The sequence below is a fragment of the Pezoporus flaviventris genome, unplaced genomic scaffold (assembly GCF_033815535.1).
Source record: "Pezoporus flaviventris isolate CSIRO_AGI_PZ_B2104156 unplaced genomic scaffold, CSIRO_AGI_Pfla_v1 ptg000070l, whole genome shotgun sequence".
NCBI classification, from domain to species: Eukaryota; Metazoa; Chordata; class Aves; order Psittaciformes; family Psittacidae; genus Pezoporus; species Pezoporus flaviventris.
Window position 1 is genome coordinate 7,441,484 of NW_026892618.1, and position 27,247 is coordinate 7,468,730.

General features: G+C 41.4%; 1 protein-coding gene across 1 annotated transcript in view; it reads right to left on the bottom strand.

Moving 5' to 3' along the window:
- Positions 1–23,046, bottom strand: part of LOC133278980 (ovostatin-like) — a 28,072-nt gene extending 5,026 nt beyond the window's left edge. Inside the window, exons 1-30 of the mRNA XM_061472308.1 lie at positions 22,943–23,046; positions 21,110–21,293; positions 20,279–20,435; positions 19,632–19,684; positions 19,130–19,150; positions 18,230–18,398; positions 17,096–17,180; positions 16,273–16,390; positions 15,490–15,610; positions 15,162–15,271; positions 13,959–14,117; positions 12,968–13,195; positions 12,703–12,760; positions 11,955–12,100; positions 11,410–11,559; positions 10,601–10,771; positions 9,917–10,037; positions 9,074–9,167; positions 8,131–8,359; positions 7,426–7,552; positions 6,067–6,188; positions 5,374–5,425; positions 4,974–5,057; positions 4,020–4,196; positions 3,626–3,707; positions 2,622–2,778; positions 2,063–2,137; positions 1,343–1,508; positions 517–737; positions 129–344 (exon numbers count right to left, since the gene is read on the bottom strand). Coding sequence (XP_061328292.1) covers positions 129–344; positions 517–737; positions 1,343–1,508; positions 2,063–2,137; positions 2,622–2,778; positions 3,626–3,707; positions 4,020–4,196; positions 4,974–5,057; positions 5,374–5,425; positions 6,067–6,188; positions 7,426–7,552; positions 8,131–8,359; positions 9,074–9,167; positions 9,917–10,037; positions 10,601–10,771; positions 11,410–11,559; positions 11,955–12,100; positions 12,703–12,760; positions 12,968–13,195; positions 13,959–14,117; positions 15,162–15,271; positions 15,490–15,610; positions 16,273–16,390; positions 17,096–17,180; positions 18,230–18,398; positions 19,130–19,150; positions 19,632–19,684; positions 20,279–20,435; positions 21,110–21,293; positions 22,943–23,007 — 3,918 coding nt within the window. The 5' untranslated portion in view covers positions 23,008–23,046. The remainder of the gene's footprint in view (positions 1–128; positions 345–516; positions 738–1,342; positions 1,509–2,062; positions 2,138–2,621; positions 2,779–3,625; positions 3,708–4,019; positions 4,197–4,973; positions 5,058–5,373; positions 5,426–6,066; positions 6,189–7,425; positions 7,553–8,130; positions 8,360–9,073; positions 9,168–9,916; positions 10,038–10,600; positions 10,772–11,409; positions 11,560–11,954; positions 12,101–12,702; positions 12,761–12,967; positions 13,196–13,958; positions 14,118–15,161; positions 15,272–15,489; positions 15,611–16,272; positions 16,391–17,095; positions 17,181–18,229; positions 18,399–19,129; positions 19,151–19,631; positions 19,685–20,278; positions 20,436–21,109; positions 21,294–22,942) is intronic.
- Between the last annotated feature and the right edge of the window lie 4,201 nt (positions 23,047–27,247).

Consider the following 27,247-nt stretch of genomic DNA (forward strand, 5'->3'; position numbering starts at 1 on the left):
GGGAAGTGCAAGATGGTCACAGGCTTAGATGCTTTGTGGTTTTGGCATGAGGTACGGAGAGGAATGAGGTACAGGGGACCGCCTGCTTAGTTCTCAGAGGGGTGGTGCTGAGTTTCCAGCTTGCTTACCTGCAGATAGACACAGCCAGTGCCATTCACTTCCACACTGTAATTCCCAGGAATAGCAGGTAAGGAAGCCTGCTGCAGTAAGAAGCGGTTATTGTCATTCACCTGGAAAGTCTTACTGGGGGATTCCATGAAGTTGACTTTGACTGTGTTAAGACTGTTTTTAGAGAAGGTGAGGTATCCATACTGGGCTAAAGCTTGGAGAGCGACAACAGTGTCCTGAAAAGAACAACATGATTCCTAATTAGATACCCAGCTGTAAGATGGCACATGAGATTAGCACAGCTCCTGTTTCCCTGATGCTTTGTCCGTGCTCATACATGGAGGGGGACTTTGTAAAGAGCTAAGGAGACACAATACAAGTTCTGGGGCAACCACACCCAGTTGTTACCTGGCTGGAAGAGAAACCACCATATGGGTTCTGCTGTTTGACAAGCCAGTGCACAATGTGAGAAGTGTAAGATAAATCTTCTGGAGTGAGTTTTGCTTTGTTAAGCAAAGCCAGGAGCACATAGCTGGTCATTTCAACCTCAGCAGAAGGGGCACGGGAATAGAAGACAGGTAAATGTTCTGCTGGTGGCTTCTTTTCTCTCTGCCAGTGAACTGAAGCACCTGAAAACAGAAGAGTGGGATGTATAAAGCATGGAAAAATCTCTTGCTGGTTAATTCACTACAGCATCACTTGGGAGATAGATATAGGCACACAATTCCCTCCCTATCTTTACCCTGGAGTTTTTTCAGCCATCAGTGTCCTGAACTGGAAAAGTTTTAGTTCCAGGACTGAAAACAGAAAGGGATGGAAAAGAAATTAATAAAAGGAGGCTACATAAGTCAAAGAGTGGTTGAAGTGAAGGCAGTGCAGCAGATGCTAAAGCAGTAGCAGACTGGAGCACATGACACAGCCAAGGGAACTGGGTTTGTTCAATGTGTAGAAGAGGCTATTGGAGGAACCATTCAGTCTTCTACCACCTTGGACTGAGACTTCCAGAGGTCTTTCCCCATATTTCGTAATTCTGAGAAAATCAGGCCACAACTCCATCTTTTGTGAAGCAAAGAAAGAGAGACAAAGAAGTTCATAGAGATAAATTCAGTAGCAGAGCAGGCATGAAATGGGAGGGGAGCAGCATTAGTGAGAAAACTGTATTCAGATAGCTTACATCATACCACAGGCCATTCCATCAGCTGTATTGCCTGTATCATGGCCATCCTGTACTTACCATCTCTAGTAGCTGTCTTGTCCAGCTTCTCAAGGAAGAATTGGTATCTTTTCTCTTCATCAGCTAAGCCATAAGCATAGGCAAAGAGGGCCTGGTTATACAGGTTGTGGACTCCATTGCTAAATGCAGTCTCCAAACAGTTCATGCCATTCTGGACAACAGGATGCTGATAATGCAAAACATAATAGGGTTGTCAGGTACTTGGAATTGTGTCTCAGCTTCTCTTTAAATACTTCCACCACTGCTTAAGCTGCCATAACTGACCCTTCACCCTAAGAATATACATGATCCATGTTATATCTAAGGGCCTACATTGTGTATCCTATAAGAAAATGCCCTTCTAACGGTACTGCCTTTTTTCTTTACTTGTTTAGAGGCAGCATGGCCAGACTAACAGATCACTGGTTCTTTTCCTGAGCTGGACTCTCGATGGAGTAAGCAAGTTCAGTCTGGATTTTGCATCTACATAGACTACCAACTGGATTCCTCAGGGATTTTTCAAATTAACTCATAGGAACTGATTTGTAACACTCATCAAATACTTATGGCAACTGCAGGTTCTGGAAATAAATTTCCTCAGATGACCCTAATGTCCAACAATCAGTATTTACCAAGAACGATTTGTATTGCTCAAGAATACAGATGTGAGAACTATGACTTGCACACTGTTTGACAACTGGCTGACTGGACTAATAGAGCATAACATCACCAAATACCTACCGCAGCAGAGTGTCCAGCCTCCAGCAAAGCTGCTACAACGTAGGCTGAGAGTGAGTATTCACCCTCTTCTCCACCCTGAAGGAAAAACAAGCAAAGAAATGATAAGCACAGAAAGAAATAAAATATTATTTAATTCATAGTTATTAATTCATAGTAATTAATTCAGATACCAGTTAGATTTGAGATCAGAAGTAATTTCTGTATCCCTGTGTGCACAGGAACAAGATAGATCAAGTTCACTCAGGATAAAGCCAAAAATCATTTCATGTGTTTTTCTGGCTTTTGCACGTATGCAATAAAGCACATTATAGCCTGTGGCTGAACACATAACACAATAGTAAAAATAAAACCTGAGACTTCTAACTCAGACAGTTCTACTTGTTTCTATCACATTGTCAATAGCAGACAGAAGAATCATTCCCTGCTTGTATATGATAGAAATAAGAGAATAGTACCAGAAAGAGTAAGGGTATGGTCATAAGCTTGTGCCTGGAAGACATGATCCAGATCAATCCCAATGGCAGGACTGGAAGTGTGGGACTACACTAGTCTCAGTTACCTTCAGAGCATTGTTAAAATGTGATCCAGTGTTTTCAAAGCAGCCATCTGACTTCTGCTTGCTTGCCAGCCAGATCAAAGCTTGAGACTGGACTTTGTCATCAATGTAGATGTAGCGTTTGGCTTGTTCAAATGACTTATACACAAAGGCAGTGAGCCTGTAGATGAATCAGAAACAGAAAGCAGGTAAGGTGTGAACAAAATGAAGAACGTTTACCAGCAACTGGATGTGCACAAAAAAATTACATTAAATGAACCCTGTAATGTCTGAGGTAAAAGAAACAAGTGTTTTGTAAGTTTAAATAAATAAGATAGTTAAAAATTGACCTGAGGTTTCTCTATCACTGTGTTTGAAAACATTCTTTCAGAACAAGGGTATAGACACAGCTTGATGATTCATGATAGTAATTTCTAATTTTAAGTAATAGAATTATGAATTAAACTAGGTGGGAAGGTACTTCTGGAAGTCTCCAGTTCAACCACTTGCTTGTACTAGGGACAACCTAGCTCTTTCTTCGATCACATAAAGAAAATCTCCAGAGATAGATATCCACATCCTCTCTGGGCATTTGTCTCAGTGCTTCCCCTTCTCCTGGGGAAAAATGTTGGTTTTTTTTCCCTCTACTCAGTTGGAGTTTTCCCTGTTGCAACTTGAGTAAGGACAAACTCTTGTTCTGACTCTGTGCACCCCTGAAAAGAGTGTGTCTTTCTTCTCTACAGTCCCCATCTAGGTAGCAGAAAGTTTTACCCAATTTTCCCTTTACTCTCCTCTTCTATAGGGTGAACAAACCCAGTTCCTTCAGCCTCGCCTTCAACATTATGTATTCTAGCCCAAATCATCTTCCCCTCTTGTTGCACTCTCTCTGGTTTATTAATCTCTCGTTTACTAGGGAATCCAAATTAATCGAGCTTTGTCCATTTGGTCTATTAAAAATAAGAACAACTTAATACTGATCATTTTTCAAAGCCTAAGGATCCTAGGAAATAGAAAGCATCATCACTTACCATACACTCCCTTCCATATCTCGTTTCCCAAAAGAGCTGTAGGATCCATCCCGGTGTTTGTATGATAGCTGTTTTTGGTACCCTAAAAACACAATAAAGAAGACATATTTCTAATCACAGAAAAGAACTAGTTCTGCTGATCGTTCAACTAAAGCAGTGAGACTTTTTAATTTACTACTAAGTAATGTATGTCTGGTGAATAATGTCAGCTACTATGAATTCTAGGTGCTTTTGCTGCAGGAAGTATGACATGCTTCTTTGGGGTGCTGTCACTGCATGCTCCAATGCAGTAAATGTGGTGCTAGAATTCAGAGATGAGTGTTAAACATTTAGACCTGAAGAGTTTAATGCACACAATCGCAACATTAAATGGAAGAATCTGAAACCTTCTCACCTGTAGATAAATATCCAGTACCCTTGATTCTGATCTCTTCAGTCAGCTGCCCAGTCTTATTCAGATAATCCAGGGCATAGATGTTGGGTGTGAACAAAGCCATGTTCTGTTCTCCACAACCATAAGGCATATGGAGAAGGTTTTCCATGTTCCTCAAGGCTGTACCCAAAATGTCTCCTGAAGAATGAAAGATATAAGAAGTCATTTCAGTTCAAACATTTTTTTTCTTATACAGCATTATACACCAATACTGGCTGGAATGGGTTCTGAGAAACACCAATGAGCCCTTAGAAGGGTTAGATTTTTCCCTGCCTTTTACAACCTGCTTCTCATTTTGTGTGTACAAGTGAGAACAATGTGTGGGGTATGATGCTGATGGGCTACAGAGGCTGTATTGCACAGTATGAGCACACCTCACACTGACCAAGGCATGAAAAAAACCTGTATTTGGAAAGCGATCTAAGTTCAGAACCTCATAAAATTGTCCCTGAAGAGAACTGTCAGGCTTAATAATGACCTTGTGATTAGTAGAGTTGATTGGGACCTGAAAGTCTTGTTCTGTGGGAACTTGCCAACTGACGTGTTTTTCTCCATGCAAAAGCATAAATTTGAAACGAGGCAGTCAGCAAAGTTCTGATGTATTCTTTCCAAGAAATCAAAATAATTTTTTTCAAAGAAGTCTGCCTTTTCTACTTTTCCAGCTGAATTCACTGTTTTACTACAGAGAACGGGATATGCTAATATAATCTGAAATGCAATATTAAGTTGAAGTAATTTGAGTATTTTGTCCTCTTTTGATATGACCAAATTGCAAAGTAGGAAACATTTCCTCTAAAATCAAGTATTTCCTCAACTTCCCATTAGTTTTGCACGTGTATACATGATGACAGGTGGTGCAGCACTAGGGAAATACCATTTACTTTTGGCTTTTAGTCTAAGTACTAAAGTACTTACCAATGACGGAAAAGTAAGCTCTGGCTGATCCCTGCACTAGGTTTCTTGGCAGGCTGAGCAACACAGGTTCAGAGATTGTAGTGCCTGATGAGAAAATGTAACAAGAATATTTGTTAAAATAATCTTTTTTCTAGAACTCTCTACTTTGTAAGCATTACTACAGTGACTGTTAAAATCTGCAGCCTGGGTAAAGAAAATGCTGCAGAGACTTGCCTAGTGAGTATCTTCCAGAGATACTCATCGTAAGGTATGTCTGAAAAGCCTGAATTGTAGCCCAGCACCTTGACCCTGAAACCCTCTTTCCTCTTCTGGAAGGGTGCCTGGTTTTGTAGGACAAAGCCTGCAAGACAGTGAAGCAGTTCCACTGACTGCCTGGAATGAATGAATGACCTCACCTTACCTTTCGTACAGACGAGGGAGCTCTGAGTCAATTCCTTTTTAATGCCTTCAGGCTGTTTGATTGCAGGTGATTGGTCAGGAAGAGAAGAAAAATGCAGAACATCACTAAGAAGCCATGACAATTTAGCGGTGTAAAGCAGTCTACCCATGTGGCTATCCAGACAGTGCACCCCTGGAACCCAGTCCTACTCCATCTCCGCTAGGATATCTTTTGATCCATGGCTCCCTCTCTCTTTTACACAACATTCTGTCCAGAACAACTTTCTTCTTAGGAAGCAGTTAAAAAACAGACATTGCCAGCCTATAAGAGGGACTCTGTCCAACTAATCCTATGTGGGTTCTGCTTTATGATGCTCAAGATAAACCTTTGTTCTTTTATATCTGCCCTCCACCCCCCTCTACAGTACTAGAGTCACAGGCTAAAGGTATCGAATCTCCTCCCTTCTACCTACATCTCTACTGACATCTGTGAGGTGATACTGACATATGATCCCAGGAAGGAGACAGTGGCAGGAAGAGAGTGGATGCCACTGATTGTTGTGATTTACACTCTTATTTTCATGTGAAGCAGCCTACACAGTTCCACCTGTGTCAGCTGACTTGCCTCCTCACACTAGCTAAGTGCTTCTAATTCACAGCTATAGGAATTTCAGTTCCCACAGAGCAGAAAGCACATTCAGATTTCCTACTGTACCTCAACAAGCAGAGTTTGAATCAGGGTGTCCCTGCGAATTGTCTCCTCTTCTGGAGAAGTGCTGTTTCCCGTACTTCCAGTGTTCAGTTTGGCCTCAGCAGTAATCGTGAATTTCACTTCACCTGGAAAGCCACCCACCAACCCAAGAAAAGAGTTATCTTCCATGGCTACAGCTATCCCTGATTTTCACTGCCTCTTCTAGGCTGATGAACTGTTGAGAAATGTGTTCCCTCTGAAGGTAGCTCAGTAAAAACAAACTTCATGGAGGTTCCACATCTGTCTGCTACTGGCAAGGAGTGGTAGATTGGGGCCCTGGTATGAGGAATCAAATAGGGATGATCCTGGCCAAAAAAAAATGACAGTACTATCAGTTTCCACCTCTCTTAGGGTTGTAGTTTCCTTTGGCCTAGGGCAGTGTTGCAATAGCTATAGCTCTGCTGCATCTTTCCTTCTGATGGAATTTGTTAACTGAGGGACAACAGTGAGGAGCAGCCTCAGGGCTGCTGCAGCACTGAGGAGCAACCCTGCAGTGAGAAGCTGTAGAAGTGTTGCTCACTTCACCCTTTCAATCATTGCAAACTGGAAATCCAAAGAAGCTTTTTACTTGGAAAAAAAAATGCATTATCAGAGTTATTAGGGAGAAACAACAGCTTTTTTTTTTCAGCTCTGCAACATTATTTTGCTGCATATCCAGTTTTCATCCCACTATAATTTTGTATCTTTCTCAGTGAGTTTGAAGGGAATCACTCACACTGACTTCAGGATTTTAGAAATTACCTTTTAAGGAAAAGGTCCCTCGGTGGTTCATTTTGAGAAGAATCTTTGCTACTTAAAAGCTTTTTGTACTTCAGCTTCTGGGGCACTTATACATGCATGCTGTTCTAAATGCTTTTTAAAAAGACACTATTGACTTGAAGGCAGTCTAAATTGACACAGCTGTAAAATTGGGGAAGAGCAATGTCCTCTTTGCCTGTTGGGAATCTGATCCAAAATTATAAGCAAATTTTATTCTTACTGAATACAGCTGCTTAAGTGCAAAAATGTCAGCTGAAAGATTATGGGCACATGAAATTCTGCCAGTATTTCATACATAATGTGGGAAGTGAAGAGTTAGTCCTAAAATGGACAGGAAATTAAGTACCAAAAATCAGAAGAGATAAAACATCAGAACAATTCACTGCTCATTCAATGTGTCTAAGGGAGCTTTAGCAGAGATGCAGTACTAAATTCATGGAGCAATAAATGGAGCTGTCCAGAAATGCCTGCTTGTGGGTTATTGCTACTTCATTAAAAGGTAGGAGTAAGAGAAGAAGAAAGATCAAACAGGGATTTATCAATGTGATGAAAAGACAAACTTACCGAGTTTTTGGGGGCTAACTGCCCAAATATAGGTTTTTCTTTCATTGGCACACACCTTTGCTGTGTTGCCCTCTGGTGAAAGGATTTCTGCCTTGTAGTCACTCGACTTTGCTAGTACGGCACTGATCTGAGACAAAGAAGGAAGGAGAACAATTGCAAATGAAGTAGGCTGCCCCTAAAGCTAGGCTGCAGAGCAAGGGAGACCTCCTAGAGAAACTGAATCTGTGGGGTGGTACCAGGACAGAAGGACAGGGCACTTCTCTGAGGAAGCGGCAAAGCTGTCTCTTTTCTGCCCACTATCAGTAACTGTTTCCCAGAAGTATACCAAGGTGTCTGTGCCAATTAGTCAAGTCATTTTACGAGTTACTGCTACATGCAACATACTTAGCATATATTGTGTTTTGCATAGCACAGTACCCAAACTCCACATTCCAGTTCCCCCTTCAGCAAAAAGAAGTAGTAAATTATACAGGGATAAGGATCAAGCTCTTATCTTCTGTGGACCAGCCACAGTTATCATCAGCCACATTTTCTAGGGTTATGACACAGGCATGTGTCCAGGGAAAGAGAGTGATAGAGTAATGTATCGGGCTAAAGTGTAAATTAGACACTTGTTTCTGCATTTCTGGTGCATTATGCAGGAGAACGCCAGGTTGTCTGAGAAATAGACAAAACATATAGGAAGTAAAAGGGAACTTGATATACCTGGATGCATTTGTTGAGGTAATTGAAGACATTGGCTATTAAATTAAATTTTTCCCCTCGAACGACAGAGTATGGCAAGGTGAGACCCACAAAAAATGGTTGGAACGCTGTCAATGAAACAGGTGAAGAGATGCCGAAACCAGCATCATCCTGCATGCAGAATGCGCTGGCTTTCCACTCTGTGATGGTGTCAGGAATGGTGTAAAAGACATTTGCCTCTCCTCTGGAACTGAAGGAAACAAGAAAAACAGAATAAAAAGTGATCTTTGGCATTTTAAAGCCAAATTATAGAATTGGCTCTCTACTTGAGTTAGTTTGAAAGTGTTTTTGTCTCGCTTTCTGCAAGATACCTTTCTATATTTAAAAAAGTTATAAAGCTGGAAGTAAAGATGAAGGTGCTGGTGAACTACATGTTGAAAACACTTGGAGGAACACTCAGCTTTTTAAATTTAGAAATACAATTTGTTTAAATACAATAATCCCCAAACATACAGATTAGAACCAATACATTTGGATTAATGTTCTAGAACAGCCCTTGGATGTATTGTTAAGATGGAGATATTCTTATTGCAGATGCTGTGATAGCCTGGAAAGATAACCAAAATAACCTGAGTTTTTGCTGCTGAATTAAGCATTGGATAAAACACAACAAGTTTTGCTCCTGCTCGCTCCAAAACAAATGGTTTTATTTTACTTTTAGCCCTTATTCTTTCTCCACAGCAGAAGGATGTGGGAAAGCGCACAGAACATATGTTATTCACACTTCAAGTAGGTTTAACACTGTGTACAAGGTTGGGATCTCAACAGTCATTGATCAAGATTAGAAAAGGAGGCCCGAATCTACAAAGTAGACATATGTTCCATGGCTTCAGCCCAGCATTCATTTCAGCAACATGTATAAACTCAAAACCACGCTGTAAGAAGTGAAAATAAAAATACTTACTTGGTATGAAGCAGATCCCAAATCCAGGTCTCAGGGAAGAATTTTCGAACAGTGCTAACTCCAGAAAGAATCCTTGACTCATCTAGAATATTGTCTATGGTTAAAGCATAATAGAAAGGTCACGCCAGAAGAATCTGAACCTCTTAACAGTCAGGCATGCTTAACACCATAAATGAACACTAAATATCCTGTTTGAGCATTTTCCCATTCTTTTTCCCATAAAAAGGGAGAATTCTAACAGATACAGGGTATGTGAAGAAACAATTTCTTATCCGCTCCCTTTTCCCATGGGAAAATACTAGAAAATTTAGCTATTTCACAAGACATTTCACTTCATTTCATACTGAAGGGTTTCATCATCCAGTGAGAAAGGCATGCTCCCCACCCTCTACCACTAGCTCAGTAGAAAACAGTAGCCAGAATTGTCACCAAAACTTCTAATGCTTTACAAACTTTATTCTGAGAACTCAATCATTTTTACCCTGTTCAGTAGTTAAAACTGAATATCCAGTCCATTGGAAAACTACATTTTCCCATACAGTTAAACTACAGATCTGATATTAGGAACCAAGATTTGCTTTCCAGTTTTGCCATGGACTCTCTTGTAATGTTCAAAAAGTCATTTAGCACGGAGGTACCTCGGAGTTCCTAAGTAACAGAGAATTGACTCTACTGCAACAGCTGTCAGAAAGAGATTTCTAGAAACAAACTGGGACACAGACTAATTAAAAAAAAAAAACCCAAAACAAACCCCCTCAACATGCTGGTTGCTATCTTATAAAGGCAACAGTTTTGAAGAGCAGGAAGACTGGGACTGGACATGTAGTATGAACCTTCTTTTACCTGAACCATAACCACCGGCATGGTCAAAATAGACAGGATAATCTTCCATATCTGATTTGTCTTCATTGCACAGAACTGGCTTCCGTAGCACAGAGTTGGTGAAAACCTTCAGGCCCATATCCTGCATGTGAAGGAATTGGTTATGTCACTAGCCAGCAGTGCATCCTATCTGGGTTATCATACCTCATCTCTCTCCTCCCTCCTCACATCCCACCCTTGCAAACCTGAACGTCACAACTCTCTCTACACTCTCTGTGTCTTTCTTATTGAGCAGTGACACCTGGCTCTCTGTGAAGATCAGTAATGATGAGGCTTATGTCAGATCTTAGCCTATAGGGCCAGTGGAAAGTGGAGGCAAGCGTAACAGGAACCAAGTGGCCTACATCACAAACTCAGATATTTACTAGGAATGCCTGAGATCATGAGCCAAGGCCATGGTCGTGCTTAGGAAATACATACTGAAGCATAGGCAGGATCCCAGTGAATCTATCTAGTACTGATTTTCAGGCTTCCTGAAGAGGGAGGGATATGAAGGCAGAAACTGGGAGTTTGGAAACTTTAGGCAGTTCCAGGCATCAGATGCTTTCTCTTAGTAGTTATAACACCACCTGAGAAAGTTGAATGCTAATATGCATGAATTCTTCTGGAATACCTCCCACTTAAAAAGCCACGCAAAGCACATACCCTGAAAATCCTGTAGGCATCACCATCACGACTGACATTCACAGGTTCATAGTACAAGCCATCAAAAAAGGTGGGTTTGATTGGGGTACACGCCTTTGGCTTGTCATCTTCCAGGTTGAGCCCATTGTAGTAATAGCCATGTAAATCACTCATACGAAGCTGGTAGTACACCTGGCAGGTTAGAACAAATAGTATAAACACAAGGAAGGTCCCAGGCAGGTGCAAAAGCACATATATGCGAAGCTTATGATGGCTCCTGCACAATCCTGCACAATATGGTGGCTTTGCCTAGTGTTGCCTAACTGGAAATGAATAAACAATTTGGCTGGTGATACATAAGAAGGACTGTACCACCCTCCCTCTGAGGGGCAACTGCTTTGTGGGGTAAACTCGAGCAAAACGCACAGAGTTATGTCCCCGAGTTTTGCAGACAGGAAGCAGGAGTCCAACTAGCTGACATCTACAGCTTTTGTTCTGGGCCCAAGGCCTATTTGAGTCATAAAATGGAATTTTGACATAATCACTCCCCATGGAGAAACTATGCAACTACGCTTTCAAGGACTTACATTAGACATACTCTTGAGATATGTCTTACATGGCCATGCTTTCCAAAAGTAAATGTTCCACTATGAATTTCTGTCTTTGAGGTATACAACTGCCATAGACAGTTTTTTTTTAATCACTGAGATGCCTGTTTGCAAGGGAAAAGTGAAAATACAGACAGCAGCAAAGACACAACGGTCGGGAATTAAAACGTCGTTGTGGATGTCCCTAGGTCAAAAGAACACAGGACTTGGGATGTGGCTTACTCTCTCGGCAGATAACTCTCGCGCAGGCTGAAGAAGAAGGACGCTCTGGTCTACAGCTCGCAGGGCACAGTAGGAGTTGGCAGCAGCTTTAAGGTGGAGACCGACTTTAGAGCCGGGGAGACCCTGCTTCTCAGAGAACTCGAGCTGGAGCTGGAAATGAATAAATCCAATGCGATCACATAGAAATTAGGAGAATCAGCTTGGCATATAGCCCTAAATCTCGCCTTTCACCCCGCTCACACTGTTCTCTGTGGGGCAAAGCTCCTGCCGCTAGATGGCCCTTCTGAACCCCTGTTCTGTGAAAATTCACCACCTCTGGAATCCCAGTCACCTCCCTCTCCTCACTCCACTCAGGACTTTTTTCCCGAGTCTGAGAATACATGCCAATTCCAGGGACAGCTCTTCATGTTCCCAGGCACATCTGTACCTTTTCCATTCCTAAAGGCCATCCCGAGTGCAGGGCTCTTGATGAAGTCATTCCCTTACTCTTCTCATATTAAAGAGTCATTTGATAGAGCCCTTCATAAGAAAGCAAAGACTTTTACCTTGTTTTTGAAGCATACATCACTCTGTATCCAAGTGCTGTCAGCCACTATCTCCCCATGAGGATGCACTGTGTAGAGCAACAGTCTGGCACTGGGGGCAAGCTTCTCGGTGACAGTCAGTGTGATGGAGAATGTACCTCTGGGAGCTGTGGAAGGAACATGGAACAGGGGATGAGAAGCCAACAAAGGGGATTAGAAAAACTCAGCTTTGGTGGAAGGGCCATATATTTATTCAAGACCTACCAGCACCTTTAAATAATAGGAAAGTTGGATATTGGAAGATTCATCTTGCAGTGGCTGAGAAACAGGTGCCCTTAGCAAAACAATAAAAACAAACTGGAAAGTAATGGAAGTAGAGTGCTTTGCAGAGAGGGGTCTGAGCTGAGCAGAAATCTGACAAGAAAATCTGTGCATGATTGCCTTAGGATCTCAAACCTAGAATGTCCTAGGTGAACCTGCAAATATTCCTCGTCAAGAAATTAAAAAAAAAAAATAGGTTATATTCTTTCTGTTTGGTCACAACAAAGGCTTTTATCTTTCAACTAGCAAGATAAATTTGATCATGATACAGGAGACTGGCTAGATGCTGCAGCAAAAGCAAACAATACAGTCAGTGGTGAGAGGTGATGAAGTTTAAGAGCTAATACCTGATTTAGATGCAGTTCTTTGCTTTCATCCCTTCTTACAAAACTTACTAATGCTCTAGGGCTCAGAAAGGTGCTCTGAAGTAACGCACTCTAGAACTTACCACCAGTGATGTTCACTTGCTTCTGGCCACTGAGAACAATTTTTCCTTTTGTCATCACCTGGGCATAGAAAAAAACTCATGAGACAGGATCAAAAGCACCTTCACCCTTTCCCCATGAAATCACTGATTTTGAGTAGCATTCTGAGAGGCTTCAAAGGCCATCAAATCAAGCTGTGATCTGTAACCATTGTTTGGTCAGGAGATTTCTGCCTTTTATGGTGTTCAGCAGAGCAAGAAGAGAGATGGGAGTCATGGTAGCACTTACCACATAGTAGAAGTTTGTGTGCCCAGCATTCCTGTAGCTCTCTTTGTTCAGGACATATTGAACATTGATCATTTGCTGTTGGCCACAGCTGAGCTTCTCCTTCACTGGCTCAATTTTCACAAAGCTGTTTGTCCGCGAGTAGAAACGCCGGACAAAGAATAAGGCCTGGGGCTCGTTATCGTTCCTCCAGTTGAAGAAGCCTGCACAGTCATCTAGTGCCTGCCTGACCTATGCAGAGGAATCATATATGAACAATCAACAAAATGAGAAATAAAAAAACAGGAGGTAGGTTAGAGGCTAAAGTATCTTCCTGCTAAAATATTCTGTTGGGAAGCTGATTTTTGGGGCCATTTAAGCCAAAAGCAAGAGCTGGTGTGAAAAAATTGTGCCTCACCAGCCCAGAACAGGGGACCTTCTGGACATCTTTATGTATCTTTATGCACATTGCAGCAGGGAGTTTTTTTCAGATTCTTGCAGGCTTGGGACAGGTCATATAAACTGCTCGGACTTATTGTTAGAATAGCACTGCTCTTTTTCTTGGCTGTTCCCATCACACCAGAAAAAAGGCATGATAACATGAGAGGACCATGTGGTAGCAACAAGCATGAGCCTCTCTCTGCCAGCAGAAATGCAGGGAAGCAGGCAGCAGCAGGGAAAGAGTCTGCATCCAGGCTGGGTGGGGAAGACAGGACAGTCTGTGATGAAGGTCCTCTAGTGCGCAGAGAAGGAAGAGGGCTGCACAAATTGTTTCTGAGCAAAGGAAAAACAATGGGCTGCTGAAAATCACTGCAGCCCAAACATCACTAGGGTGCAATCTGCCAGTTCTCAGGCATTGGTATTTTCTCATATTAGTTTCAGGTGTTGGTAGACTGACTGACTATTTTCTTCATCTGAAAGAATCCTGCCAGCACTTTCCAGGTTGCTTCTAAATCCTTTCTCCAATGAAGTTTTTTTTTTTGCAGGAATTAGACTGAAACCTGTATGTACTTACTCTCAGCTTTAAACTGGGATCAAAGAAGTTGGATGTGTCGATGGAAAAAGCAGCAGTGCCGTTCTTGTTGGTGGTATAGTTGGCTAGATATTCTTCATTGAGCTCCAGCAGCACAGTCCTACCAGCAATAGGTTTGCCATCCACATCTGTCACAGTGATCTGAACATAAAGAATACCCAAGGGATTCAGAAAAAAACAAACCAAAACAAAAAAAAACAATGAGAAAAGCTCCGCTTACCAAAGGACACTCACTTAAGCACTGAGGACAACTGCAGGGAGAAGAAATCAAGAATCATATGTATGTAAGAGGCAAATGCTCCTTCAATACTTTGAAGAAACAGGAGTTCTGCGACAGGCAAAGGCAGGCAATTGCCGTCAGTGCAAGGACAAACTATATGTAACAGTGGGAGAAGGAACTGTATACATACATGATCTCATATAACAAATTCTTTTAATGATAAATACTCCTTCTCTTCTCTGACCATTAGTTCTGTGGGCCTTCACGTAAGATAAAGACCATTGAGTGGATGGAACTCTTATCATCCTCACTCTTTCTGAGCAAAGAGAAACAGAGGGACTCCAGAGTTCATACTCTCTGGAGAGCACTGATTAACAAACCTAAAGCAATTAGATGACTTCACGGCCACAGGTAACCTGTGGAGCTCAGGAGCACCTCGCAGTTCCTAGGCACTTGTTAATATCCTTTGTCTCAACCTCATATCAGGATGATGCTGTACAGCTCCTCCTCCTTTCTGTGCCTGGGATTTTCCTGCATGTGCAGGCTGCTAAGAAGTCGGAATACGCTTCAACACCTTTTACTTTGCTGCTTTAAGTAAGCATCCCTGGGACTGTGTGATACAACACAGGGAAAATTCTACCTTCAGTTTAGGCATAGCTGTTGCTGAAGTAGTTTCTTGCAGACAAAGTTAAAGGCTCATCTGACCTTTCACCTACCCACCTTTTAGGCACTCTCTAAGTATGGCAGAAGAGAGACCCTAACAGTCTAGGTATGATACCATGTTCTTATTTTCTCTAGGAGCATCTAATGTAGCAGGAGAATTATGCAGCAGTCACTGTTATGCAGCATTATCATGCCAAGTTGTCAGCATAGAGTCAAGAGATATCCATAAATAGGGCAACACAGGGACCATCATGCTGGACCTCGGGGAGTTTTGGTTTAAATGTGTTCTTCCAGGCACTCACCTCACCATAGTAAGGAATTCCCCTCTTGTAATAGAAATCCATATTCTTAAACATCACTCTGTCGTTTTCTTGGTTGACTGCAACATAATCATTGCTTTTCATCTGGATACCTGTGAGACACAGACAGTATAAAGGGGAGGAAACAGAAATCAGACTGGCCCGAAAACTGTTTTCTTTGAAAAGCTATATGGAGCAGTGATGCTCTGGAGGGAGAGCTATGCAGAAAATGGTGATTGTTTGCTGCACAGATCAGGATCCAGGAGATTCCTCTCAGAAAGTACCACCTGTTAGCTTTAATCAGCTACTCACAACCTTCACTTGGTATTACCTGTCCCATTTTCAGTGACAATGCTTTCTACATTGAGGCTGGTATACATCCTGGCATAGCTGCGGTAGAGCTGGAATGTTTTGATGGAGATTACAGTGTTGAGGCAGCCGTCCTTCCCCAGCTGGAAACAGAACACAAAGGGAAACCCCATTTTTATCAAGGTTTGGAAAATTACTTCTGACTGTGTATTAGTGGGTCTCTGAAGAGCCTCATTGTCTCTGCTCAAATCTTCTTCAGGTCTTCCTTTCTACTTGCTCCCTTCCTACATTACACTGGCTCCCTTCCTACACTGTTTCAATACCATTTACCTTTGCACCTGCAAGCCTCTCTCCTCATTCCCCCTAGTCCTTTCTTATGCTCATGCTCCTTCTTAAACCCATCTTGCATGATGCCTGGATTCTGATCAGAGCATTTTGATCTAGTGCAGAAATTAATCATTAGTTTAGCATTAAGTGTCCTCAGAGACTCCCAGTATAGGTCTGCTGGTTAGATTTGGTAAGAACACAGCTCCAGTGTTTTAGAAATTACCACAGATTTAGATTTCCATAAGCTTCCATCTCCTCTAGTGACTCTTCTGAGGGAAGAATCAAAGTCTCCTAATAATGTCATCAGTAAAAACTACTTTCATGGTCTTTCAGCACTGCCTGTGAGACAGTGAGAAAAAGCATGCCTCTGAGATTGTCTCTTTGGTGTTCCCCAGGAAATGAATGAAGCCACCAAATACTCTGCTACATGTTGGGTAGTAAAGCTGACTGGGAAGAAAAGCCTTGCCCTGAATCATACCAGTCCAGTGACTGCTTCACAGGTTTCTTTCTGGTTTTGCTCACATCGTGGACTATAAAAGTGCTGCTGACACACATTGATTCGGGCATTCCCTTGCACTGGTTGGTTGTAAGTGTACCTAGGAGAGGAAAAGACATAAGAATCCAATCATGTGGACTTAGCATGAAATCTGCAAAGATTGCAGAGTAATGCAGACTCTAAACCCCTCAGGAGTGCCCATAGCAAGACAGAAGAGCAGGCGGGAATTAGGACCAGTTAGCACTAGCAGAATTCCCTTTGAGTACTTTTAGGCTGTTTCTGGCCATCTTGTTAAAAAAGCCTGTTTTACCATTGTTTTGCTGTAGTCATTCTTCAAGGTCTGAAGCTGGAAAGCGGTGCTGTATTCAGGTTGAGATATTCATTCCCTGCTGCTTGCTTTTTCTTGTTAGTGCCTTATGCAAAGTAGGACATATTGCAGAAAGATCCTTATTCTCCCATTTAGCTCATGCCACCCTGCCCTTTGGCTGTATCACAGCCATCAATGTTAATGACACACCCTGGTACTATTTCTCTCTTTTTCCGTAATAATAAAAAACAACAGCTAGCAAGTATGTACTGCTTGCTATCTTTAAACTACCAGACACACATAAACTCCCTGAGTTCTAATTTTGCTGTGTAGTGGGAAGAGACTTATATTTCATGTCATGAAAGTCACAGCTAAAGGAACTGCCATAACCCATACATGGAATCAGCAGCAGCAGGGGCCCTGCTTCCCAGCATGCACACCATCCTCTATGCCACATTTCCTGTGCACAGATGTGTTGTTCTCAGCTCTGATACTTACGAAGCACAAACATTGAACCTAATTTCTTCATCAAAGAAAGAAATCCTCTTTGGCACACTGGTTGTCACTTCAAATTTTGGCAGCACTGGAAATGCAATGTGAATATGACTGATCAGTAGTTATATGCCAGAGGCAGGTGTAATGTGTGGAAGACAGGAAAAAACCTGAATCAGTTGGCAAAGGCATTTTCATCAAGAAGGGAGAGGAAAAAGTTCAAAGAAAAGTCTACCTAGGAGCTGGCTGTAGGATAATAATCATAGTAATAATAATTGCAGGCACAGTAAGAATTGTGAGAAGTCACTAACTGGCTTTACATTTTATTCAAAAGAAAGGTGGAAGTAATGCTGATATCTTAATCCAGTTAAGCCCTGAAGAAGAGAAGTTATGCAATCAAACCCCATTGAATAAAAAGGAAACAGATTAAGTGAAATAGTAAAATCAAATAGGTCACTGTCACTCTCTTTTTCCAGCTTATCTTCTGTCCTGGGTCACCAGCAATAATGACTACATAGCTGGAAAAGGCCTTATTATCACAAACCTGTACACAGGGGACTGGAAGACATGAAAGAGCTCTAAAGGGTAAACAGGAAAGGTGCTTTACTGCTCCTACAAAAAAACGCAAACAACTGGGAGTTGTCCAAGCCTACTCTGGGAACTACTAAGGAAAACCTGCCAGTATAAGATGAGAAAACTTGTAAGATCAAAACAAATCTAGGAACTTTTTTCATACGGGCTATTCCAGAGAGTAAGCAGATCATTAAGTGAGCTTTGGCACCTCAAATACCCACTATTTTCCGTCTTGCATTTTCACTGACTATCCAGCCCCATGAGTAACAACCCAGTACCTGTCATGACATATCTGCTTGACAGATAACATCTTCAGATTTCTCTGCATATCTTAGCCTACTGCTTTTCACATGGTGATGACCCCAACAAAAAACAGGCAGGCCTGACTACTCCTTTCAGATGGGGAGTGTAAGTCCTGAGTCATAGGATGTGGATCCCAAAGTCACACAGTGATTTTGTGTCAAGCCGAGAATTCAAAGCACTTAAACTTTTCACAAGCAGCTCCTACCTGAGTTATGCAGAGCAAGCCTCACCACTGGTGCAGGGCAGTTTACAGCCTTTGCTTACCATATTCTTCCACCGTGAAGAACTGGTCCTCTTTTTCACCTGACTTTTTCTCCACAGTGATGTGATAGGATCCCAGAATAGGCTCTGGAATTAGTGGAAAGGAGAGCTGGACAATTCCATGCTTAGATGAGACCTCCAACCACTGGATGATCTTGTTTCGTTCTGGATCCTGGAGAGTGGAAGAGATGTACCCTTTTTCTTGTTTTCTTGCCTTCTTTCCAGTTTTGTATCCTAGCACATTGCCTAAGTGCATGATGTGCTCTGAATTTCCCTGGCTGGAAACTAGGTACACTGCAAGATGATCTCAGATCATCTAGGAATAGTACTTGGTTGGGAGTCAGGTTGCTTATCTGAAGCATCCCTAGCGTAAGTCTTCCTGCCTCAACTCCTGTAAAACAGGAATATTACGAGGGCCTCCTTTAGAAAGTGCAATGTGAAATGTGGTAGAAGACTGGTTCACTGCTAGCCTGTTCCTCAGCAGAACATGACATTTCAGGGAGTTACTATTGTAACTTGTATGAGAATGACACTATTTCACCAGACCATTTCCTGTAGTCATAGAATCATAGAATAGTTAGGGTTGGAAAGGACCTAAAGATCATCTAGTTCCAACCTCCCTGCCATGGGAGTACTACACCTTTAGTCCTGCCAAAGGAATACTACACTAAACTTATTTGAATTCTAATGAAAAACCCAGCAACATCAGCATGCCATCTCCAACTAACATCTCCATTTGTACTGATTTCTTCTCCTCTAGTGTTTGATAACAAATACTGTCACTGTTCAATCTCAAGTTCATTGGCTTTTGATGGTATGCTCTGGATGAGTCTCCTTCAGCTACTGACACTATGGGGAATAATGAAGCACAGTCCTTCCAAAGCAACACAGTGCATCTCTTACCTGAACAGTGATCCGGGGATACTGGAGGAGGAAAAAAGGGAGAAAAAAAATAAAAATCAGAACACCAAGAAATTAGCTGTGGAGCTTGAGAAATATTAGAACATAAAGAAGGCTGTGAACTGTTTTCTCTGGCTACAGAACACTGGGCCAAGGAAATAATTTCAAGTCATGTCTTTATTTACAGAGATAACTTAAAGAGGATAACCTGTTTGTGAATTTCTCTTTCCTACAAAAACATCCAGTCTTTTTCTACATACGTGGGACAGGCAAAGTGACTACAAAATCTGAGTGCTGTGAGAGATTTCCAGGAGTGCTTTCAGACCCTTTGCCCTCTATAAAGGCAGGGAAAGGATGGAGTGTGAAGTGAAGGAATCATAGTATTTCTCCAGAAACATCAGGAAGCCTTTCCCAGACCCTTTTTATTCAACTTCTAATTGAGAGTCTTAGTGAACAGCTATCTCAAGAGGGTGCTTGAAAAATCTTGACCATCACTCATACTTACTGTCTCCTGAACAGGTCTGAACTGAGTGTCCAAACTGACCACACGAAACATCACTGAAAAAGATACAGGACAAAAAAGGATTCTTTAGCAGTGTTAAGTTACTTTCAACATACAACTGAAACAAAGTTTGCTCAGGCTCTTAGGCAAACTAAAGAGTCCCTAGAGAACCAGAAGAGATTTGATTATCTTAGCTAGTACTATCATTTAAATATCATGATGGAATCAGCACTCTGAATTAGATTAGCAATTAAATGGCAAGATCTATTGACAGGAAATTACATGCTTCCTTTATTTTTATATCACACTTATTAATTCCAAGCTTAACATATTATTTTCTGTATTTTGAAGGACACTTTTTATGTGACTGACCTCAGTAAACCTGGCAGAACTCAAGATCCTGTAAATGTAATGAACTCAGTAAAAGCACATGAAGTCTACTCATTTGTTGTGATTTTGTGAATTGGTTCTAGTTTTCACTGACTTTTGATGAGTCCAAACTCAGATGACAACTATACAATATCTGAGGGATGGATCATCGCTGTTGCAGTCCATGGGCTTTTATTCCACAAAAGGAAGTCTTTGTCATTCTAGACCCACCCTTGCAACCAGTTTCGCAGTTCACTAGCTGACTCAAACTCCTCAACTACCTTTTTGCCCTGGTTTGTAGATAGGTTTGTCCGTCTGGATGAAGACAGTATTATCCACATTCTGAATCGCCACCGATCTTCTCTCAGCTAAATTGACTGTGGTGCCTTTGGCAGTGAAGGAAATGAATGCTAGGGGGTCAGAAGCAGCAGGAGGAACCTGGAGGGAAAAAAAAAACATGAGGAAAACTGGTAAATTACATATATTGAGGTCCCCTGTTGCTCAGGGTTCTTGAGTAAGGTACTGACTGTCAAGTGAATCATAAATAGCTTATGCAAAGTCATGAGAAGATCAATCTTTGAAAGTGAGGTAGTCGCTGGAAATTTCTGTTGTGGAAGTCCCATGATCTGTCACCAATTAAGCTGTGACCTGTACTATGCATTTCCTCTCATGCCAATATGCAGGTTGCCCCAACCATGTATCTCAGTTCTGAAATGTTTTCTCCTGCTACATTCTGGAAGACCCAACCTTGGAACTTGCTTGTCATATCTGTACAGATCTTGCAGAGCCACAGGAAACAGAATGAACATGTCCTAGCTGAGATCTCCAGCTTGGCAATTCTGACAGTCTCATAGGGTGAATGGACCTGTGATAGCAACCACAAGCTTTTTCCTAGTCTCTCTGTGAATGGAGATGGAAAGTCTTTCTCCAGCTTCCCCCTAGAACGCATATGTCTTTCTTGGCTATATTGTCAGCCTTTCCAGGCACTTATATTTTTTCATCCTATTCCCTGCCCACACTCTTCATCTTCTGCCCACACTGACAAGGAGAGTTGCACTCAGAAGTGTTTCCAGCTTCTACACTCTTTTCAGTAGTTTCAAAAGAGAAAATACCTTGAACTCGCAGCACTGGAAGAAATCATTCTCTGTCACTGATTTCTCAAAAAGAGTATTCCGCATACTGCCATATTCCAGGACAATGCTCAGAGACAGAGGCTCACTGAGGTTGTGGAACTGCACACAAGCGGTCTGCGGAGAGTCGCTCCGCACTACTGTTGGGACCAGTAGTACATACTGACTGTAAGAAAGCAAAACCAGATCAGAAATTTCAGTCATGGAGGAAAGTCAGAGCAAACAGGAGGGGCAAATGCCACAGAAATGCCATATGTGTGAACAAAGACGCAATCCAAATCTTGCTTGGATTGGAAGTAACTCCAATTCCAAGTAATTGGAAGGAATTCTGTTACTTTCAACAAGTTTTGAATAATATGCTAAGAAAGTACAGGTGATAATATTTTGTCCCTCATAGTTCTTTCTGAGCTGAAGGACGGGCATCATTATATGCGGTCTCTTACCCAGCATGATACTGCAGCTTTCCATTCCAGGTATTCACACAACTCCAATCACTTAAAGTGTCTAAACACCTGACAAGCATCTGACAACACCTGCATTTATCCTCCCATGACCTATATGTATACTTAAACCTCTGGAACCTCCCATAAGGAGGAGTAATGCTTAGCTTCTTCTTGAAATCAATAACAAAAATACTAGCTAATGGTTGCAACAATTTTTTTTCTTTTTCTCTAGACATCTTTCCTTCCAAATAACAACTGACATCTGATAAGTCAATGAGCATAATGCACCAAGAAATCATCTTGCTTTTCCATTCTGCAGAACATTTCAGAGAATGCTCAATCTAACCTATATGCTGCATTCTGTCACCATGACTCTCCCTGCATTGCTTCCTTTGCTTCTTTCTTCTACTGGGCTTTTTTACTTATACTGCTCTCTGTAATTAGGGCAGCCTTCCTTCCTCAGATTCTTCCTCTGAAAAACATTCCTTTAGATTTGTCAGATTTGATAAAGGTTCTGTTGCTGGCTGCTGGTTCTCTGCTGCCCAAACTAGTCATTTCAAATAATGTATGACAGAATTGATGGGTTGGCTGTGCAGCAACACAACATGAATCACACAATCTTTTCTTAGCAATCGAATCCTTTCTTTTCTTTTTTTTTTCCTCCCACAGCTTTGCTTGCGTATATTGCCTTTATTGTTACTTTGACTTGCCCAGTTCAGACTGCACTATATTCAAATACCGAAAGTAAAATGACTGAAATGAACAGTGTATCTGAGAAACCTAAACCCCTCTGACTTTCAGTGTTTTCCTTTAAAACTTTTGAGAAATGGATTTAAGCTCTAATGTTGACCTATTTTTGAATATTGTGGCTGAAAACTGTTTGTATAGAGCCATGGACATTGACAGTGCTGCATAAGCACAGCAGGTGTAATACTAATACTTCATACTCATTCTTACATTAATACTAATATTAGGATTGCCAGTCAGCATAGTCCCTAATACCAGCCATTATCTGGCCTGTAGCACCTTCTCATACAACTTGCTCTCTCTGTACTTCTGATGCATATCAATCCTGATCATTAGTATCACTTACAGTCTAGTCCTGAACCTCCTCTCCACTTTACCCATTCACTTAAGACTGCAACTATTCCAGTTCTAGGTTTCTGTCATTCAAATCAGATTTAAGAGTTTTATGATGGAGAGCATCATTCCAAATCATCCTTCAATGCCATCTACTACCACTTCAGACACATTTCAGAACCAAGGTCTCAAGCATCCAGTTCATTATATAGCAGTGTCCTAGAAGAAATAAACTAGTGGGAAATACATTAAAATATACTGTCATAAAAAAAAAGAATGTATGATCTCTTACAGTTCAGAAGACACCGTGGCAATCCAGTTCAAGGACAGAATGCTCAGAAGCAGCCTTGACCACATCTTTGTCCGTGAAGAAAGAAGAGAGAGAGATCTCAAGTGGACAGCCCATCTTCTGGCTTTTAAACTGGTCTGAGATGGTGCTCCTCCTCCATGGTTCAGTCATATTCTAACAAAAGATATCTACATAAAATTTGCATAGATTCATCTTCCTCTCTGCCGTCTGTTCTCACACCCCTTGAACTCTGTAACAACAGCTTAGGAAAGGTCTCATATTTCACATAGTTCTGTGAGGCATTGCAAGACAAACCGGTTCCTGCTCATCTGAATGCTTTATTGAAGCCTACCTCTCTGATTATCATTGTCATTGGCTGTTCCTTAATGTTTTAACCTGTTGTTAGTATTTGCCACTGTTTCAGTATTTCCTTGTTCTGTGAAGATCTCCTGTAGATACATCTCACAAAACAGAAGGAATCATAACACACTGCTAATGTATGCCTGCATAGAGGCCTGGGCAGTTATCATACAGCATCAGACTATAGCTTCATTCAGTATTGCACAGAAGGAAATTCCTGATCATAATCCGAATTTCTTACTGCACATAGTAACATTCAGCAAGGAATGCTGTTGGCTAGTTAATAACATTTTTGCCAGTGGTCAGGATGAGCATATCTCTAGGGGAAGGAATCTAACAGCATTTCTTCATTTGTTCACTTATCTGACAGTCTTGCTTTTCCCCTGCATGCTTGCTTTCCCCGTCAAGCAACTTGCAACCCTGTCTGTGAGTATTTAGTAAATCTGAGGAGAAGTTTCAGAATCATGAAGATATAGAATCATAAAATAACTCAGATAGAAAGGGACCTCCTGGCATTATTTGGTCCTATCTCTCCTTTCAAGCAGGGCTAGCTTCAAAGCTTGTCCAGTCACGTTTTGAGTATCTTGAAGGATGGAGAATGAAATCTGGACACAGAATTTCATCTGTAGTCTTACAACTGCTGAACAAATCAGAAATGGATTCCTTGACATGTTGGCTACACTCTTGGTAATACAGCCTGAACACAGAAGATTAAATAACCTATAGTAGTGGGGGCTGCATTCATGCATATATAAGAAAAGAAGACAAAACAAAACAACACAACAACAAAACCACCAAAACCCTTCAAAATAAGGAAGCCAATCCCTAAATAGGCAACCTAGGGGAAGTAACAGGCAATTTCCCTTTCTCTTCCTCTTCCTCAGACAAACAGGTAATGAGTGGAAAGAGGAAGCTGAGTGTACTGTAGGAATATTTAGGGACATGAAAGAGAGCTAGGAGCACTGAAAAAGGTGTTAGACAATGCAGAGTGAACCTGAAGTTATTTTTGTGGTAAGGGGCATGAGAAGGAAATAAGGACTATTATAGTGATGTGGTACAAATGGATGTGGGACTGTTGAAAGCCAAAATCTATCAATTTTACTTCTCATGATGTAATATGCTCTTGCTGATGAGTCAGCCGTACAGTGATTATTCTTTCCGTCAGCACAGGTGATGACCTAAACTACCTATGCCTAACCACCTTACCTGCCCATCTTTCCCGGAAGCTTTCTGCTGACCAAGTTAGGACATAAAAAACATTGCCCTGGGTGCGGCTGGAACACCTAGGACAGTTTTCCCACTATTCCCACTGAGTCTGCCTATTCTTACTTAGTGCGTTACTTTGTACTATTGCAGAAAGCTTTTCAGAATGTCCTGACACTGAAGTGACAACTCTGCACAGCAAGCAAGTGGTGTGCAAACAGGGCAGTCCCACTGTGAAGAAAGCTGCTCCATTAATTGTAACGAGGGCAGAAGACAGCTAAGAATGCGTCGCAGACATGTTTGTATTTGCAGCTTTGAAATGCCCCATGTTTTACTTTAACAGGTATTAAATAACAGGCAAACAATAATTAAGGAGTGAAAAAGAAATAGCATTTAATTCCAAGGCTCTGCTGCAGTCGTAAAAAGAATGCTGGGGCTGTTCAGCCTTGAGAAGAGAAGCTGCATGGCGACCTCACAGCAGTCTCACAGTGTCTGAAGGGGGCCTACAAGGGTGCTGGAGAGGGACTCTTCATGAGGGACAGTAGCAATAGGACAAGGGGTAATGGGCTCAAACTTCAACAGGGAAAGTTCAGGTTAGATGTAAAGAAGAAGTTCTTTACTGTGAGGGTGGTGAGGCACTGGAACAGGCTGCCCAAACAAGTGGTAAATGCCCCATCCCTGGCAGTGTTCAAGGCCAGGTTGAACAGAGCCTTGGGCAACATTGTGTGAAGCATCTGGGTTGGAACTAAATGATCTTAAGGTCCTTTTCTAACCCAAACCATTTTATGGGTCTATGTTTCTATGAAACTTATCCAGAAGCTCATCCTTACTTAAGGGCAGCATGCCTTTAGCATGAGCATAAGAGGGCTTTCTTGTTGATACATAGACATGGAAAAGAAAAAAGATAAAATATTTTAAAACTGAAAAGTTAGAAGACATCATGCTCATATTAATTAAAGTGCACACATTTTTCTGGAAACAAGCTATTGGATTCATTACTTCAGTGAAATTATTGATCCCAAAGGACTTCTTTGCATTGTAGCAGTGTCGTGATAAAAAAGTAAGCTCACACCTTTATGCACATCACATTAAGAAGACCACAGTGCAATGAAAAAATTGTTCTAGCTGCTTTTGGAAGAAAGGAGAAATTTGGGGTTGTCTCATAAAGAAGCTAGGAGCAGGAGGTGATTAATCATCTGCAAACACAAAGATCAGAATTTAACATGAGGAAGATAATGAACGTCAAACTAAGCTGCTGTTAGAAGACGCAGAAGGTACATTAATACCAGATGTCATGTAAACTAATCTGTTGACTTTAGACTAGCTCTGCTTCGTACTGACAGGATGAAAGATGTAATTGGAGATCACAGTTTGGCTAGAAAATTGATGAAATGAGGAACAGTGCCAAATGCAAATTTGCAAAGACCAAAGCCATGCAAATACAGACTTAAGTATCACATACATACTTGGTTTTCAAAATAGAGTCATGTTGCATGCATGAACAGCACAGAATCAAGATGTCTTCAACTAATTCAGTCCAGACTTCAGAATGTTACTGCATTTGCACACTCTTATGAAGAAATCTTATATGTGCATATAATTTTTCCCTCCATTCTTTCTCTAGATGAGTCAGAGGCATGCATTGCATTGGAAACGTGTTTTTCATAACTTAGTTTTCTTTCATCAAATAAAGATGAAGTTGCCAATCCATTTTATCCCATCAAATGCACCTGTCCTCCTCTTCTCTTTTACACTGGGCACACATACACAGCACGGCAATGTTTCAGACTAACACTTAATCCCACTCACTTTCTGGGAGCAGTTGAATTCTGTGTTTTGCGTGTACACTAGACTCACAACAGAGAATTCTATGATGTGACCAGCCTACCTCCGATACTCCAGCTAGCTTGCATAGAGCACCTCAGATTTCCCGAGGCTGTCCCAGAATGCCCAGTATAGCTGTATGTGCAGAATCTAGACACTAGATGCAGTCACAGATTAGAAAAGAAACACAACAAAGAATATCCATTTGCCATGCAGAATCATAGAATTGTTTAGGTTCATGATCTAAATCGCGCCTGTTTTCCTTTCTGTCAGAGAAACAGCAGGAAGTTCAGTGGAAACAACACCTTTCAGTAGTGAAGCCTTGGATTTTCCAGAAGAATGAGTAATACATAATTACTTGTTTCTCTTCTACAGTTCCACTTGACATTTGCATAACACTTGAGGACTGCAAGTACTTTCTCAGTCATGACCTCACCTCAGATGAAGTACAAACAATCCACCCCACACTGCAATACCTGTTTTATTGTCTGGTGGTTTTTTTTATCTAAAACAGGCAGATGTGGGGCCAGTGCCAGGGCATCCATTTCACTTAAGCAAATAGCCTCAACAGACCCCAGCTATTTGGTAGCTTGTGATCTTCTCAGGAAATTCTATTGTAATCTGAGAAATTCTTCCCCACAACACATTCAAACCTACTCTGAAGAAATATTTTCTTTTAAAAAGCTAATGTTTCTTTGAATAGTATCGTGTATGTCTCAGATTTTGGATACTTTTGGTGAATTTGCCTACACCGCTTTCCTCTCTTCCAAGTCATATCCCCCTATGCAACTTTTAGGTTTGTAAGTAGTGGTATTTCTCAGAATATTTGCTAGAAACAAGCAGCTAGTAGTGCAGTTGGTAGAGGATGCTGGATCATTTCATGTTGAATGGATGGAACATTTTTCTGATATTGCTCATTTT